This window comes from Carcharodon carcharias, chromosome 17, assembly GCF_017639515.1.
Source record: "Carcharodon carcharias isolate sCarCar2 chromosome 17, sCarCar2.pri, whole genome shotgun sequence".
NCBI classification, from domain to species: domain Eukaryota; kingdom Metazoa; phylum Chordata; class Chondrichthyes; order Lamniformes; family Lamnidae; genus Carcharodon; species Carcharodon carcharias.
In genome coordinates, this window is record NC_054483.1 from 50,652,367 (window position 1) to 50,670,620 (window position 18,254).

At 41.7% G+C, this 18,254-nt stretch overlaps 1 protein-coding gene across 1 annotated transcript in view; it reads left to right on the plus strand.

The window, feature by feature from the left end:
• LOC121289897 (rhotekin-2-like) overlaps positions 1-18,254 on the plus strand; it is a 55,862-nt gene that overhangs the window by 21,447 nt on the left and 16,161 nt on the right. The window contains exons 6-8 of the mRNA XM_041209849.1: positions 11,583-11,783; positions 12,823-12,917; positions 16,558-16,664. Coding sequence (XP_041065783.1) covers positions 11,583-11,783; positions 12,823-12,917; positions 16,558-16,664 — 403 coding nt within the window. The remainder of the gene's footprint in view (positions 1-11,582; positions 11,784-12,822; positions 12,918-16,557; positions 16,665-18,254) is intronic.

Consider the following 18,254-nt stretch of genomic DNA (forward strand, 5'->3'; position numbering starts at 1 on the left):
CTAATTGCGGTGGTTAAGATGATTAAAGAATTTCATGGGGTAGATAGGGAAGCTATTTAATTTGGTGGGAGAATCCAGAACGAGGGAACGTAACCTTAAAATACAACTAGGCCATTCAAGAAAGCACTTCTTGCAAAGTGGAAATCTGGAACATTCTTCCCTCAAACTACTGTAGAGACTGGGGGTTAATTAAGAATTTCAAAACGAAGATGAGATATTTTTGTTATGTAATAGTCGTAAGGGATATGGAACCACAGCAGGTAAATGGAGTTAAAATGCTGATCAGCCATGATCTTGTTAAAAGGCAGAACAGGCTTAACGGGTTGAATGACTTCCTCCTGTTCCGTGGCTGAAATACAGCTATTGGAATGTTGTGTTTAACTGCACTGATCATGTACACAATACCGACCATTAATGGTCCCCTTATCTAAGGAAAGATATACTGGCATTGGATGCAGTCCAGAGAAGGTTCACTATGTTGATCCATAAGACCATAAGACATAGGAGCAGAAATTAGGCCATTCGGCCCATCGAGTCTGCTCTGCCATTCAATCATGGCTGATAAGTTTCGCAACCCCATTCTCCCGCCTCCTCCCCGTAACCTTTGATCCCCTTACCAATCAAGAACCTATCTATCTCGGTCTTAAATATGTGCTCCCTGTACGGGCGTGGTGGTGGGTGGTTGGGGGGGGGGGGGGTGGTTGTTGTTCTTAAATACACTCAATGACCTGGCTTCCACAGCCTTCTGTGGCAATGAATTCCATAGATTCACCACTCCCTGGCTAAAGAAGTTTCTCCTCATCTCTGTTCGAAAAGTTCTTCCCTTTACTCTGAGGCTGTGCCTTCGGGTCCTAGTCTCTCCTACTAATGGAAACATCTTCCCCATGTCCACTCTATCCAGGCCTTTCAGTATTCTGTAAGTTTCAATCAGATCCCCCCTCAACCTTCTAAACTTAATTGAGTATAGACCCAGAGTCCTCAAACATTCCTCATATGTTAAGCCTTTCATTCCTGGGATCGTTCTCGTGAACCTCCTCTGGACCCTCTCCAGGGCCAGCACATCCTTCCTGAGATGCGGGGCCCAAAATTGCTCACAATATTCTAAATGTGGTCTGACCAGAGCCTTATAAAGCCTCAGCATCACAGCCCTGCTTTTATATTCTAGTCCTCTTGAAATAAATGCCAACATTGCATTTGCCTTCCTAACTACCGACTCAACCTGCATGTTAACCTTAAGAGAATCCTGGACTAGGACTCCCAAGTCCCTTTGCACTCCAGATTTCTGAATTCTCTCCCCATTTAGAAAATAGTCTATGTCTCTATTCTTCCTACCAAAGTGCATGACCTCACACTTCCCCACGTTGTATTCCATCTGCCACTTCTTTGCCCATTCTCCAAACCTGTCCAAATCCTTCTGCAGTCTCCCCACCTCCTCAATACTATCTGTCCCTTCACCTATTTTTGTGTCATCTGCAAACTTAGCCAGGATGCCCTCAGTTCCTTCATCTAGATCATTAATGTATAAAGTGAAAAGTTATGGTCCCAACACTGACCCCTGCGGAACTCCACTAGTCACCAGACGCCATCCTGAGAAAGACCCCCTTATCCCCACTCTCTGCCTCCTGCCAGATAGCCAATCTTCTATCCATGCTAGTACCTTGCCTCTAACACCATGGGCTCTTATGTTACTGAGCAGCCTCCTGTGCGGCACCTTGTCAAAGGCCTTCTGGAAGTCCAAGTAGATAACATCCATTGGCTCTCCTTTGTTTAACCTACTCGTTACCTCCTCAAAGAATTCTAACAGATTTTTCAGGCATGACTTCCCCTTGATGAAACCATGCTGACTTTGCCCTATTTTATCATGCACCTCCAAGTATTCTGAAATCTCTTCCTTAATAATGGACTCAAATCTTACCAATGACTGAGGTCAGGCTAATCGGCCTGTAATTTCCCGTCTTTTGCCTCACTCCCTTCTTAAACAGGGGGGTTACATTAGCGATTTTCCAGTCCTCTGGGACCCTCCCTGACTCCAGTGATTCCTGAAAGATCACCACTAACGCCTCTACTATCTCTTCAGCTATCTCCTTCAGAACTCTGGGGTGTAATCTATCTGGTCCAGGTGATTTATCCACCTTCGGACCTTTCAGTTTTCCTAGCACCTTCTCCCTGGTAATGGCCACCATACTCACCTCTGCCCCCCCGACTCTCTTGAACTTTAGGGATGTTACTCGTGTCTTCCACTGTGAAGACTGATGCAAAGTACATATTCAATTCCTCCGCCATTTCTTTGTTCCCCACTACTACTTCTCCAGCGTCATTTTCCAGCAGCCCAATGTCCACTTTTGCCTCTCTCTTACCCTTTTATATATCTAAAAAAACTCTTGCAATCTTCTTTTATATATCTGGCTAGTTTACCCTCATATTTAATCTTCTCCCTCCTTATTTCTTTTTTAGTTGTCCTCTGTTGGTCTTTGTAGGCTTCCCAATCCCCTGGTTTCCCACTGCTCTTCAACGCATTGTATGCTTTCTGTTTAGCTTTTATGCTGTCCCTGACTTCCCTTGTCAGCCATGGTTGCCTCATTGTCCCTTTAGCATGCTTCTTCTTCCTAGGGATGAGTTTTTGCTGTGTCTCCCAAATTACTCCCAGAACCACCTGCCATTGCTGTTCCACTGTCTTTCCTGCTTGGCTCATCTCCCAGTCAATCCTGGCCAGCTCCTCCCTCATGCCTCAGTAGTTGCTTTTATTCAACTGTAATACCGTTACATCTGATTCCAGCTTTTTCCTCTTTTTCCTGGGTATGGAGGGATTTTCTTATGAGGAGAGGTTGAGCAGGTTGGGCCTGTACTCATTGTAGTTTTGAAAAATGAGTGGTGACCTTCTTGAAACATATAAGATTCTTAGGGGGCTTGACAGGGTAGATGCTGAGAGGTTGTTTCCCTTTCTGGGAGAATCTAGGACCAGAGGGCATAATCTCAGAGTAAGGAGACACCCATTTAAAACAGAGATGAGGAGGAATTTCTTCTCTGAGGCTAGTGAATCTGTGGAATTCTTTACCACAGAGGGCCGTAGAGGCTGGATCATTAAGTATATTCAAGGCTGAGATGGACAGATTTTTAATCAGCAAGGGAATTGAGGGTTATGGGGACAAGGCAGGAAAGTGGAGTTGAGGATTTATCAGATCAGCCATGATCTCATTGAATGGCGGAGCAGACTCGATGAATGGCCTACTTCTGTTCCTACATCTTATGATCTTATGTCCTTTGGAGAAGAAAATCTGCCATCCTTACCTGGTGTGGCCTACCATGTGACTGCAGACCCACAACAATGTGGCTGACTCTTAACTGCCCTCTGAAATGGCCTAGCAGGTCACTTGGTTCAAGAGAAATTAGGGATAGACAACAAATGCTGGCCTTGTCAGCGACTCCCAATCCCACAAAATAATTTTTTTTTTAAAGTTTAAAAAGTTATGCTATTAATTACTAGACTTAATATTCTGTGGCATGTTTAATGGACAATTAGTGTTGTTAGGAAATAGCTTTTTTTTGAGTGTTAGGAATGAGTTTTAGCTTTAAAATTTAAGTTTGATTTGTATTTCTGTATCGGTGTTGAGAAGTCAAACTGAGTTTTAGTTTCACTTTAAAACGGTGCCAGCATTTCTAATGAGGTTTTATTAATGACTGCAAGCTAAGGTAAACAAACAAGGGTGGAAGAATTGGGCTGTTGCCTAGCAACAGGGGTCCAGAGAAGCAGGACCCTCCCACAGACACACACACACACACACACACACACACACACACACACACACACACACACACACACACACACACACACACAAAAGCTAGAAACAGCTGTTTTTTGATGCTGTGAAATTCAGTTGATTTTTGGAAGTAGCTGCCAGAGACTGGAGCAAAGGGGACGGATAGCCAGTCCGAAGCTAAAGAAAAGCCCCAAAATCCAGGAAAGTGGAAAAGAGGAAAGTCCAAAGAAGACCTTCTAGTCAAATGCAGGACCTGGAAAAGGTCCTGTTAAGTGATGTTAAGAGTGAGGGGTAGAGAGAAAGGCTTCAAGCTTCAGATTTAAAGAGACAAAAGCTACAGAAAGCAGATTTAAAGCAAGAACAGCTTGCAAGAGGCAAGAATGTCCAAAGAGATAACTGAAGGTCTGCCATGAAGCTATGAATGTAAATAATATTATTGGAAAATATTTTTATTTTAAAACAGAGATGTAGTCTGTGGGTGTGTCTTAATTGGATTAAAGCCAGCTAGTCTGGGTGCTTTAATGTGTGCTAGTTTTGAGATGTAAACAAAGAGGTAGAGTGCATTTACATTTTTTGAATAGAGTATTCAAGATGTGGGGTGAAAACTACCACCTAGCTAGCAGATATCATGCAATATATTTATATTACTAATAAAATTGGTAATATGAAAGGAGTTTTATTGTTAGAAGGTAGAGTTCAAAGAGGCTGGTGATATAATGAGAATTTACATTCAGTAAATCAGTTGAAGGCTTACAGCTGCTTTTGATCTCACATTGCCTCTGCTCTACACACAGAAAACTGCTGAAGTTATACCTAGCACAGCCCACTGAATGTAAATTCTCATTCCAATTGTCTCCACAGGAACCAAAGTGAAAGGAACCTCATTTTGAATTCGTACGGTGAAAACGCTTTGCCTGGTATCTGGTTAAATCTATGGGTTGCTGTTGCCTTAGTGGAGATTAGTGTGGGAATTTGTTAAAAGTTATGGATAGTAGTACTTTGTAGCCACGTATCTGTGTTTAATGAGTTGTAACTTAATAAAATGTTTCATCTAGTTTAACATAAAACCTCTCGAGAACTGATGGTCTGATTTCTGAATTTAAAATTATAGGTTATAACAGTTGTTTACGGTTTCCCTCTGGGATTTTTAAATAACTCAGCTTTACCAACTGCATCGGTCATAACAACTGGGGGCTCCTCCAGATAAATTATATTTTTAATTCCTTGATTGGTTAGAAATTGGTGTATCTTATGGTTACGAGTACGAGAGGCACTTTGAGTTCAAGAGTTAGTGAGGTATTTTAGAAGTGGTGAGACTGCTAGATGGATTTGGCAATTGCTAAGACTTGTCTGGGAGTAGAAGAGATAACTCTGATTAGGTTGGAGAAAATAACCAAAAGTAAGTTAACAGAGTTGGCAGGTAAGTTAAAATTGGGTTTACCTGCAGGGGCTAGGAAATCAGATATAGTTAAACGTAAAGCACAGAATCTACAGTTGGAAGTGAAACCTAACACTAGTCAGTCACAGCTGGAGGTAGAGAGACTTCAGTTGCAAATGAAAAAGCTTGAATTAGAAGCAAAAGACAGCGAAATGGCTTTTAAAAGGGAATGAGAAATTGTGAAGATGGAGAAGGAGGAAAGAGAGAGAATTCCAACTGAAAATGTTGGCAGTTAGAAAAGAGATGCCAGTAGGCGAGGAAGGGTTTATCTCTAGAGTAGAACCCAGTGGGGATATGTTTATTTTTGTACAAGCTCTTCCAACATTTGAGGAAAAAGATAGTGAAGCATTCTTTATTTAATTTGAGAAGCTAGCTAAACATTTGAAATGCCACAGGAAAACTGGCTGTTCTTCTTACAGTCTAAGTTGTTAGATAAGACACTTAAGATATATGCTTCGCTGTCAGGATAAATGTCGGTGAAATATGATGTGGTGTAAAAGCTATTTTGAGTGCATATGAGTTGGTTCCTGAACCCTACAGGCAGAAATTTATGAATATGAGAAAACAGCCTGGGCAAAATTATATTGAGGTTGAAAGAGTGAAACAATGTAAATTTGACTGGTGGATACAGGCATTAAAAATAGAGACAACCTATGCAGCTCTTAGGGAAGTCATTCTTCTGGAAGTATTTAAAGATTCAGCCCGTTTGGTAGTGAGAACTTATGTGGTGGAACAGAGGATTGATTCTGTAGGACAAGCAATAGAGATAGCTGATGATTATAAGTTAGTTCATAGAGCGAAACCTTTTTCTCGTCACCCTTTCAAATTGGAAAACCATAAAAAGAGGGAAGCTGAAAGGAGGCTAGGTAGTCAGGGAAGAGAAGTTGCTGGAAATTCCCAGGAAGCTTTTTTCTCAAGAATAAAAAGGAAGGTGCTGAAGGTAGAAGTGACATTTGAAAATTGAGGTGTTTTCATTGTAATAAAGTGGGGCACACGAAGTCTGTGTTGGAGATTGCAGGAAAAATCTGTTGGAATTGTTGGGGTACAGAAAAGCTCTGGAAGTAAAAATGCTGTGGGTTCTGGGATTCAGGCAAAGGAGAAACTGTGTACAGGTGAAACAGGGAGAATCAGTGAAAGATAAAGAAGTGAGTTCTGTTGAAGGGTCATTCGGACTCGAAACGTTAACTGTGTTCCTCTCCGCAGATGTTGCCAGACCTGCTAAGTTTTTCCAGGTATTTTTGTTTTTGTTTTGGATTTCCAGCATCCGCAGTTTTTTGCTTTTATGATAAAGAAGTGAGAACGTGTTCATAGTTTAGTCAGAATTTTGAGAAGAGGTTGCAGAAATGTTTAAAGATTTTGTATATGAAGGGAAATCTTTCCATGTGTACAGGGTGGAGTAGGTAAAGATGTTAAAATTTTAAGAGACATGGGCTAGTCAATCCCTAATGTTGTGGAATAGTGATATTTGTTGTGCAAAGGGAGTATTGCAGGAGCAGGTAATAATAAATGGAGTTCATGGAAATGCTAAATGTAACATCATCGGAACGGATGCGACGGAGGCGAAGGAACTGAGAGAATGGGATGGAGTCCTTACAGGAAGCGGGGTGTGAGGAGCTGTAGTCGAGATAGCTGTGGGAGTCAGTGGGTTTGTAATGGATATTGGTGGACAGTCTATCACCAGAGATTGAGACAGAGAGGTCAAGGAAGGGAAGGGAAGTGTCAGAGATGGACCACGTGAAAATGATGGAGGGGTGGAGATTGGAAGCAAAATTAATAAATTTTTCCAAGTCCCGACGAGAGCATGAAGCGGCACCGAAGTAATCATCAATGTACCGGAGAAAGAGTTGTGGAAGGGGGCCGGAGTAGGACTGCAACAAGGAATGTTCCACATACCCCATAAAGAGACAGGCATAGCTGGGGCCCATGCGGGTACCCATAGCCACACCTTTTATTTGGAGGAAGTGAGAGGAGTTGAATGAGAAATTGTTCAGCGTGAGAACAAGTTCAGCCAGACGGAGGAGAGTAGTGGTGGATGGGGATTGTTCGGGCCTCTGTTCGAGGAAGAAGCTAAGGGCCCTCAGACCATCCTGGTGGGGGATGGAGGTGTAGAGGGATTGGACGTCCATGGTGAAGAGGAAGCGGTTGGGGCCAGGGAACTGGAAATTGTTGATGTGACGTAAGGTGTAAGAGGAATCACGGATGTAGGTGGGAAGGGACTGGACAAGGGGAGAGAGAAGGGAGTCAAGATAACGAGAAATGAGTTCTGTGGGGCAGGAGCAAGCTGAGACGATCGGTCTACCGGGGCAGTTGTGTTTGTGGATTTTGGGTAGGAGATAGAAGCGGGCCGTCCGAGGTTGGGCGACCAACAGGTTGGAAGCTGTGGGCCAGCCTCCGCATTCAAAGGATCATCCTCCGCCATTTCCGCCAACTCCAGCATGATGCCACCACCAAACACCTCTTCCCTTCACCCCCCTTATCGGCATTCCGTAGGGATCGCTCCCTCCGGGACACCCTGGTCCACTCCTCCATCACCCCCTACTCCTCAACCCCCTCCTATGGCACCACCCCATGCCCACGCAAAAGATGCAACACCTGCCCCTTCACTTCCTCTCTCCTCACCGTCCAAGGACCCAAACACTCCTTTCAAGTGAAGCAGCATTTCACTTGCATTTCCCCCAACTTAGTCTACTGCATTCGTTGCTCCCAATGTGGTCTCCTCTACATTGGAGAGACCAAACGTAAACTGGGCGACCGCTTTGCAGAACACCTGCGGTCTGTCCGCAAGAATGACCCAAACCTCCCTGTCGCTTGCCATTTTAACACTCCACCCTGCTCTCTTGCCCACATGTCTGTCCTTGGCTTGCTGCATTGTTCCAGTGAAGCCCAACGTAAACTGGAGGAACAACACCTCATCTTCCGACTAGGGACTTTACAGCCTTCCGGACTGAATATTGAATTCAACAACTTTAGGTCGTGAGCTCCCTCCCCCACCCCCACCCCCTTTCTGTTTCCCCCTTCCTTTTTTTTCCAATAAATCATAAAGATTTTCCTTTTCCCACCTATTTCCATTATATAAAAAAAAACCCCACTAGAGCTATACCTTGAGTGCCCTACCATCCATTCTTAATTAGCACATTCGTTTAGATAATATCACCAACTTTAACTTTAACACCTATGTGTTCTATTGTACTATTGTCGTTGACATCTTTTGATGATCTGCTTCTATCACTGCTTGTTTGTCCCTACAACCACACCCCCACCTCTCTCTCTCTCTATCTCTCCGCCCCCCACACACACACCTTAAACCAGCTTATATTTCAACTCTTTCTTGGACTCGAACTCGAGTTCTGTCGAAGGGCCATGAGGACTCGAAACGTCAACTCTTTTCTTCTCCGCCGATGCTGCCAGACCTGCTGAGTTTTTCCAGGTAATTCTGTTTTTGTTTTGGATTTCCAGCATCCGCAGTTTTTTTGTTTTTATCTCCAGGAATACAGGACAGTTTAAATATTTAACTCTGAGGTTAGTGGAGTTACAGAAAAATTATTTGCAATTAAAACAGTTATACCAGAAAGCTTATTCAGAAACCGAAGCAAAATATATTCCAGTATGGTTATTATCTTCAGGAAAGTATTTTGATGAGAAAATGGAGGTCAGATCATGTCTTAGCAATTGTACAGTTTATATTGATTATCTAATCGTTTTCAGTCAGACATGAGGGAAGCATTTACAGCATCTGGAAGAATTATTTACTCGACTACAAGAAGCTAATTTGGTGATGAACTTGGCTAAAAGTGAATTTGCAAAAGCGCAAGTTACGTATCTGGGCTCCCAGAGATGCGAAAGTCAAGGCTATCCTGGATTTCCCAGTGCCTACAACAAAATGAGAATATTGAGATTTCTGGGCGTAGTGGGTTTTACCGAAAATTTGTACCAAATTTTAGCCAATTAGTTGCTCCACTGACTGAGCTATTAAAAAAGAACAAGAAGTTTCAATGTACCCTGGAGTGTTAGAAGTGATTCGATAGTTTGAAAACTGCATTAACTACGACACCAGTGTTAGCAGTCCCCAATCATGCCAAGCTATTTAAGTTGGCCGTTGATGTAAGCAATATAGGCATTGGCGCTGTACTGTTACAATAAGATGACGCTTGAATTGAAAACCCGATCCGGCATTTTTCACAGAGGCTGAATGTACAACAGAGAAGATATTCAACGAAAAAGAGACTTTGAGTTTGGTGTTAGCATTGCAGCATTTTGAAATTTATGTTGCAAACAATTCTTCAGAAATAATTGTTTATACAGACCATAATCCTTTAAAGTTTTGGGACAAATTTTGTGACAAAAGTGCAAGGTTTTTCAGCTGGAGTCTATTATTACAATATTTAATCTACGTATTATACATATTGCTGGAAGAGAAAATCTGCTCACAGGTGCGTTATCAAGAGTTTGAGGCTTAAAGGAAAATGGGACATTTTTTAAACACCTGGACACAACTGAACTGGTGTGATTTCTGTTAACACCAATGACTTGTGTATACAAATTGTTATGTTAATGCAAGCATCTGGTTATGTAATAATGTAATAAGTATAGGAGATAGTGTGAGATGAGTTATTGAAATGAAGCCATCTTTTAGAATTATGACAGTTCATTTTCCGATAAGGAGGAGGATGTCATGAAACTATTAATGTAAATAATATTATTGGAAAATATATATTTTTTTAAATAGAGGTTAGTGTGTGGGCATGTTTTAATTGGATTAAAGCCAGCTAGCCTGGGTGCTTTGCTATGTACTAGTTTTGAGATGTAAACAGAGAGATAGAGTGCATTTAAATAGAACATTCAAGAAATGGGGTGAAAACTAACAGCTAGCAGGTACCAAGCGATATGTTTATATTACTAATAAAATTGGTAATATGAAAGGAGTTTTATTGTTAGAAGGTAGAGTTCAAAGAGGCTGGTGATATAATGAGAATTTACATTCAGTGGGCTGTGCTAGGTATAACTTGAGCAGTTTTCTGCATGTCGAGCAGAGGCAATGTGAGATCAAAAGCAGCTGTAAACCTTCAACTGTTTCCACAGGAACCAAAGTGAAAGGAACCTCATTTTGAATTCGTAAGGTGAAAATGCTTTGCCTGGTGTATGGTTAAATCTATGGGTTGCTGTTGCCTTAATGGAGAATAGTTTGGGAATTTGTTAAAAGTTATGATGGTAGTACTTTGTAGCCATGTATTTGTGTTTAATGAGTTGTAACTTAATAAAATGTTTCATCTAGTTTAATATAAAACCTCTTAAGAACTGGCGACCTGATTCCTGAATTTAGAGTTGCATCTCAAACATAACACAAAAATTATAGGTTATGACAGTTGTTTAAAGTTTCCCTCTGGGATTTTTAAATAACTCAGCTTTACCAACTGCATCGGTCATAACAAGGTCTGTAACTCTTGCTAAGGGCATGTGAAGCAGTGATATAACGTTGACAGCTGAGCCAATGAGAGAGAGTGTGTGGAAGACAGCTTGAATTCATGATGCGACCCAGGGAAGAGGAACATCGGAAGGAGGGTTTGAAACCCTGGAGGTGAACCTTTGTGGAAGGCGTCTGAGAGAAATCGTTGGTTTAGGAGAAGATTCCAAGGCGAGGTCTTGGAGAGTGGAGATTGGAAACCTTCGTGTGAAAGGCGGAGTGCAGCGAGACTGGTTGGCTCATGGTGTGACAGGCATCTGGGAGGAGTTGAAGAGAGATCCATAGCATCTGGTTGATGGTTGAGGTGGCATCTGTCACTTAGTTTCAGTGTGTGGTGTGTCTGACCACAGGTTGCCATAGGTTTACATAGACTGCGTTCTTACTTTGGACATTAAAGTATAAGAGAGTTTTAAAACCTTGTGTTATCCTTACAAATCTGTATATATCTGTAAAGATATAGTTGTGGGTGAAAGAGTATTGTAATATAATAAATTTTTTCTTGTTGAATAAGTGTTGTATTCTTTTGTTAAAAGTTTCTTAGCTGACTCTGGTGACTCTGTTCAGCAGCCCCCTTTCATGTAAAAGTTAGGATCTATTAAGCTGGGTTCCACCCTGGGATCAGGCTTGTCAAGTAACCTCAGCTGGGATCATAACAATTGCACTCCCAACAACTTCTTCAAAGGAACAGGGTGGCTAAACAGGCTGTTTGTATAAAGCAAATAGCAGAGTACTATAGATTGAGTTCTGGAGATAGTATTTCATGACATATCTTTTAACCTCCTGTTTGTGCTGGCCGATTTGTGCGTTTATAACCGGGTTCAAGAATAACGTGCTGTTTTTTTCCAGCAAATTCTGATCTGTTTCAGTAATTAATAAATAATGATGATGCCATTCATTTATTTCTGTTGGCACCATTTCTGCACAGTGATGACGTGAAGCCAGATTTCGAGTTGAAGTTGGAGGTGTATAGCTGCTGCATAGAGGAGGGGCCTTCCATTGTCAACACACCTAAGAGACTGGCCCGAAAAATCAGCACCTCTCTCACCAGGTCAACAGGAAAGAAGCTCACATCTGCACTGGAGAGTGGAGACCTTGACTCCCTCCTATCGACCAACCCGGTAGCAGCGTGAGTCCTTTGCAAAATTCAGTGTACTTTTTCTACGCAATATAATTAACACTGCTTTTATGGGTGTTTTGATTTTGTTAAATCCGGAAAAAAATCACATCCGAATGAATGTTAATACGACTTTTAGTTTCAAGCAATGACATTAACATAAACAAACAATCTGTCCAAAAGCAAAATACTGCAGCTACCGAAAATCCGAAATCAAAAGAGAAAATGCTGGAAATACTCAGTAGTTCAGGCAGCATCTATGGATGGAGAAACTGGGTTAATGTTTAGAATTGGTGACCTTTTATCAGAGTTCTGAAAAGTTAACTTTTATACAGGCCCAATAGTTTCAAAAACTGAAATAAAGGGCAGAGTATTACGCTCGGCGTGTGGGTGCCTGAAACACCCAAGGGTAAAATGACGCACGATGACATCGGGCGTGCGTCCTAATTAAATTCAAATCTACACTGCCCGTCCAACCTAACGATTTGCGGGCAGGCAAAAGGCCAAGCGGCCTTTACATTTTTTAGGAAACCTCATCCATGAGTGGGATGAAGTTTCCTAAAGCAAATAAACATTAAAGAAAAACTTTATTTTAGAATTAAAAACACGTCCCATCTCATGTGACAGAGGTCACATGAGGGGATATGTTTTATTAAATTTTTACTGTCTTTATTTTTTAAACAGCGCTTCAGTCTCCCTGAAGCAGTGAAGCAGCTCCATGCCTCAGGGAGATTGAAGCGCTCTTTCGTGCGCATGTGCAAACTGCGCGCTAGGCCTGGCTCGCCCTCACCTCTTGTCCGAGTCTGGTGGATACTCATCGCTGTGTTTAGTCAACAACTCCATTATTGTATCACCCGAGTTACAGGAAGGTAGAAACTGAACTAAATGGACCTTGGTCTTTTTTGGCCTAGCAATCCCTGTCCTTGAGCTAACTGAGTCCGCCAAATGTATGTACTCTGATATTTGTTAGCAGTATTTGGCTTGTGTGCTTGGTAGATATTGACAGAATAATATTGTGCTCTTTCCCCCTCCCCTATCCCCTCCGCACCAGTGATGCCAAATATCATCTGCTTGCAGAAGCTAAACTAAAACTTGATGATGCTGAAGCCAGCTTCCGAACTCACAGTCTCAGTATCCTAGGAAATGGTGAGTGTGCCTCTCTTTAAAGTATGACCACATAAAATATGTATCCTTGAGCTAAGAGTGTGAGTGTGTGTGGACCCCTTTTTAATTTGAGTGGTTCAATTTGAAAATAACCCAGCTGACAAGCTTTAGTCTTAAACAAGATAAAAAAATTAGTTTATTAAAACACACTATTGCTCAAAGTTACTTAGTTAATAACTATCAGTTTTACCTAACATACAGATACAAAAATTAAAAGCAGATAAAGATTTTTTTATAACTTAAAGATGAGATTTCAAACCCATCTTTGTGAAATATTATTGTGGGCCCGTTGCTTGAGGTCCTTCTTTTCAAGGTGAAGTGGTTGAAACTTGAGGTTCGATTTAGCAGCTGCGATGGCTTCAGCAGTCAGCCAGTCAGTGTTTGCTTTTTTCAAGTGGACTAGGCAGGTTTTTGGGAGAAAGAGAAAGTTTTCTATTCCTCACTAATTTAGCGGTAGAGGCATTTGTAGATGACCCGGATTCTTTCGGCAGAATGGCAGTTGATTACTTAATACCTTCCTCTTTTGTCCTCCCTTGACTAAGAACCCCCTCTGAATTTGTTTATCAGAGTTCTTCCTGGAATTATGCACACAAAATGACTGTTCTCAAGAAGACTTTATATTGTTCCAAAACTTAAAATGGCTGCTATGTTAATTTTGATGAAGCATTGTTCAACCAACCAAAGAAGTTAATTATGTTGAGGTCCTTTGAAGTCCATTCCTGTCTCTTGTTTCCTCAGACATAAAAGGGTCTTTTGCATCTTTTAGAATTCAATGGACATCCCTAGAGGGATCTTTGCATTTTCTAATTACACTTCATAGCCAGCTCTAGAGATGAGTCTGACTAGGTTTGAATAAACCCTGGAAGGTGCCATATTTTCTGTCCATACTTCCATTTTAAAAATGCTTTAAAACTCAATATAAAGATTTAAAGCAGAAATGTCCCTTTAAAACAGCTGCTCTTAAAATCTGTAATGCTGTAATCACACATTCATGATAACAATTACAAGCCACCCAAGCCCATGGTTGTCACCTCTCATTGGTGGATCCTGGAGGATTTGTCACATTATCTCCAATCTCTGGCTGCCATACCCCCACACTCCCGCTATTGGTTGTCCGACATGTCCATCATTCTTGACCCAGAGAATGGACAGAGTGTGGGACTTTCTGTCATATGGGACTGACTTGTAGGCACTTAGGATGGCAGCCTTGGTCTGCTCATAATTCATGGACACATCAGGAGTCAGCATGGAGTAGGCCTCTTGGGCTTTCCTTGACAGCTGCCCTTGAATTAAAAATGTCCAGATCTCCAGTGGCCATTTTAGCTGTCTTGCTACTTTCTCAAAAGTGGCAGTAAATGACTCCGCATACTCCCTTCGAATTTAGGAATGAATCTAGCATACTCGAGGGCCTCAGAGAGTGGTTCTGTGTTAGGAAGATAGGGGGTGCTACCGGGTAGAGAGAGGTTTTCCCTCAGCTTCCAGCTGTCTGGTGTCTCTCCCTTTGAGCTATCAGCTCTATTTCCAATTTTTGGAGCTGGAATTCTCTTTCCCTTTCCTGTTCCCTTGCTCTCTTTCTCTCTCCTGCACTTCTCTTTCCCTCTCCTGAAATTCTAGCTGCAATCTGAGCTTTCCCAGCTCTATTTTGGCTCGGGGAGGGGATTGGGATATGGTTGAGCTCTGCATCTAACTGCTCTACCAGTAATGTCAGATCCAGATGTTCTACCAACAACTGGATCAGCTCACTTCTCTACACTTTACTGGGCAATTTTAACTGTACCTCCCTAGCTACAGCTTTCATTTGCTCTATGCTGAGGGCCGCTAAAATTTCACCATTCAAATTTCTTTGCTGCACCCACATCTGGGCATCAAAAGTTGCCATTTTCTTAGTGTTAGAGAGAAAGAATCTGCTATGGTGAGTTACTGTGTTTTAAAATTTGTTCCAGCTACCGGGTTCTCTCTTCAGGCTTCCAAATGACTCTTACATATCAGATTTGGCTCCTCCTAACTTGGACTCTGGTCTAGTTAAAATGGATGATCCTAAATTTGAGCTCCCAATTTCTGTTATGGACGGGAGGGGTATTACCTTAAACAGCACTAATTTCTCCTCTCACCACCCATCTGTAAACAGAAAGGTGTTTTTGATTTGCTTCCCCTTTTAAAAGCAGTGGCGTATTTCCCAACCCCTCAGTTTAGGTGTGATCTAATTTCCAGTAATAACCCCACAGCAACCCCTCGAGATAGGATAATCTTAAAGGATTAGCTTATTTGCATATACTTAAAAGCAGGAATGGGGTTGTAAAGTTGTCCCCTTTGCGTTCATATAGTAAAAGAGGGATAGAGGGAAAAAAAGAAATTTACAGGGCAAAGATCACAGAGAAAAGAATTATTGTTTCACATTGGATACAGAATCCTGAATCAAAGCAGGCAGAAAACCAGTGCTGGTTAATTTACTTTTCCAGTAGTGTTGACTTCATACAATGAGGTAGGCATGCAGAGATGAATCAGTCTTGTAGGTGATGGTATAGAATCCCCAGTAGTGGTATTGTAGATGGGGACTAGGTGTCCAAAGCTGGGCAGAGCCCCTTTTCTGTGAGGCTGCTTATAGGATGGTAAAATGGCAGACTGAGATGTTACAGTACAGCAAGACAATATTACTGGTTACACAAGCCGGAGGTCCATGTCACATGACTTCTGCCTCTCCAAATTGTCTTTCACAAGGGATGTGTGTATCTCGTCTGGGTTCCCAAGATATTTAAATGGAGACTCTGGTTGCCCAGCCTGGGTTATGAGATGCAAATGGCCTTTGTATAGTTCCCTTTGAATTTGGCCTCTGCAACCCAGTGTCTCTTCAGAGATAACGAGATGCAAGTTTCTGTGATACTGCCAGGTGGCTCCTTTTGTTCAAGGGTTATAGACAGACATAGATTCAGCAAGGTCTTTGTCCAGTTTTTTAAATTTTAGAAATAGCCACGAGGGTGTCTATACATTTTTTATAAAGGTAGACAGGGTGAGGTCATAGTCTTCTCACAATAGTCAATGGAGCAGCTGACGTCACTATCTTAAAAACCTTTCCAGATCAGTCAGAGGAAGATAAGGCTTAAAACTCCCAAGAGTTTCCATCTAGCGTTACAGAATTGGGTTCAGAATTGCTTTGACTCATTTAAGTCACAGTCAAACTAGCCATTCCTCACCCTGCACTGCCAATGAAATATGGTAAAAGGACTAGAGATGCTAGCACTGACTCACTCACATGGTGTTGGGGTCCTGAATAGGCCTCTGATTTAAAATTGGTTCCACTTCTGACTCTCTGCCCCCTGTGGAAATGCTAGCTGTCTAAATTAGCCCAGTAGTGCCTGTTATTGTTGTAAAGTCGCATGCCCTCCAGCTTACCTTGAGCAATGTCATGGGTAATATCCTTGTTTTGTGAAATAACTTCTGGAGGTGTTGGGGGTTATGTTTGTTAAATTATTAAACAAATAATTCCAGTCAAATCTTATCTTATTTAAATGTTCTGGGTAACCATTCAATGACTAATGTTCCAGCTGTTTCTCCAGTAGATTCAAACTGTGCTGTTGAAAATGTAGCTGCTGTGTAATTTTCAATACCATGTTTCACTCTCCAGAGGAATCTTCTTTCTGGTTGCCCTTATATGGAAACTTGTGCTGCCGATTAGTAGCTCAGCCTGCGTGTATGACTACGGATATGATGACTGGGTACCTCAATCTGGAGGTAAGACTGTCTCCATACATAGCTAGGCTATCTTGAACCATTCCAAGTCATTCTGGATGTGTACACCAAAGTAGTATTTCATCCATTCTTTTTCCAAATGTGTCCTTTTGTTCTGGTCCCACCAATTCCTCAGTGTTTTTGGTTTTTGCACACAACCTATTCCTGTGTTTCACTCCCGGCGTTATGAGAAATACAAAGCAGTTGTCTTGCCTTCAATTAAAATAAGGAGCAAACCTTTATTGCATACTATTTTCTTCACAGAAGACGACCTCCTTTCCTCCTTCTGCCTCCCCAATTCTTGTACCACATTATTTCCCAGTATATAGAAATATGGAAAATTGATGGCACAGGAAACCATTCAGCCCATTCTGTTTGTGCCAGCCAAAAAAGCTACCAGCCTAATCCTGTAGTATAGTGCATGTTCTTGAGATGTTCCATAGGCTTCACACCTAAGGAAGTATATTTGAAGTATAGTCACTGTTGTAAACATGGCTGCTAATTTGCATACAGCAAGATCCCACAAACAGCAATGAGATAAATAGCAGATCATCTGTTTTAGTGATGATCACTGCATAAGTTGCTTTATATTTATTCCAGTATCACTCCATCAATCACTTTCCACACAAGTCGTGTCCCTCCATGGATCACTTACCTCCCTCTCTGCCCTCCTTCTCTGTCGATCACTTGGTGTTCGCCCTGTCGGTCCCTCTGTGCTCAAACTGCGCTTTGTTTTGTAGAGGTGGAATGTATGTGCCACTTTTTCCAACATGGGCCTCACTCAGCTAGGGTACCCCCAGCTTTAAACCTGACCAATTGACTTTCTAATCATAGGCAGGACCTGGTAAAGCAGCCTTCAGACTGGCGACCTAGTGCTGGCTACTGTCACTGTTTGTACATTGAAGTTATTTGTATTGAAACTGAGAATGCAGGTGAATGATGGGGGTTTGATTTTGGACTATTATTGCAGTAGCATTTAGGTAGGGTCAGAGGGAGGTCACCAACCTCCTTAATAGCAGTATGGTCTGCGCCTGTTTAAACTTGTTGCTTTCATCGTGTAGATAATGGGAAAATGATGGAGCAACTTCAACAACTCCTGTAATAGACTAAAGAAAGATTAAACATAAAAACCTATCTTCTCAGTTTCATGTATCAGCAGTTTGAATCTACACATTCAACAAGCCAGCATCAGGAAAATACAAGCCTGATTAAGGAAAAACTGATGTGTGTGTACAGATGGTTAAATGTGATTACTGGGGAGTATTTGCATATTGTTTCCATCTTGTTACACTAAGCACATCTCCAGCCAGCATAACAACAGCCTCCATCATAACTACTAACAGCTGGCTTTGATTGAGATCTTCAAGTGTATTTAAAACGGTCAACTAATCCTGCATGTGCCAAATGTGAGCATGTGAATTGGTGGTTTATTTTCTGAAGCAAATTGTAAATCCTGTCCTAATTGCCTGTTCAGATAATGCATTCTTATTTTTGAAGTAGACACTGCTTTAGTTTTAAATGCTTGCAAGCGACCCTATTGCCACCAGAACGTGCACTGACAGACTTAATTCTCACCATTCCAAAACCCCCTTG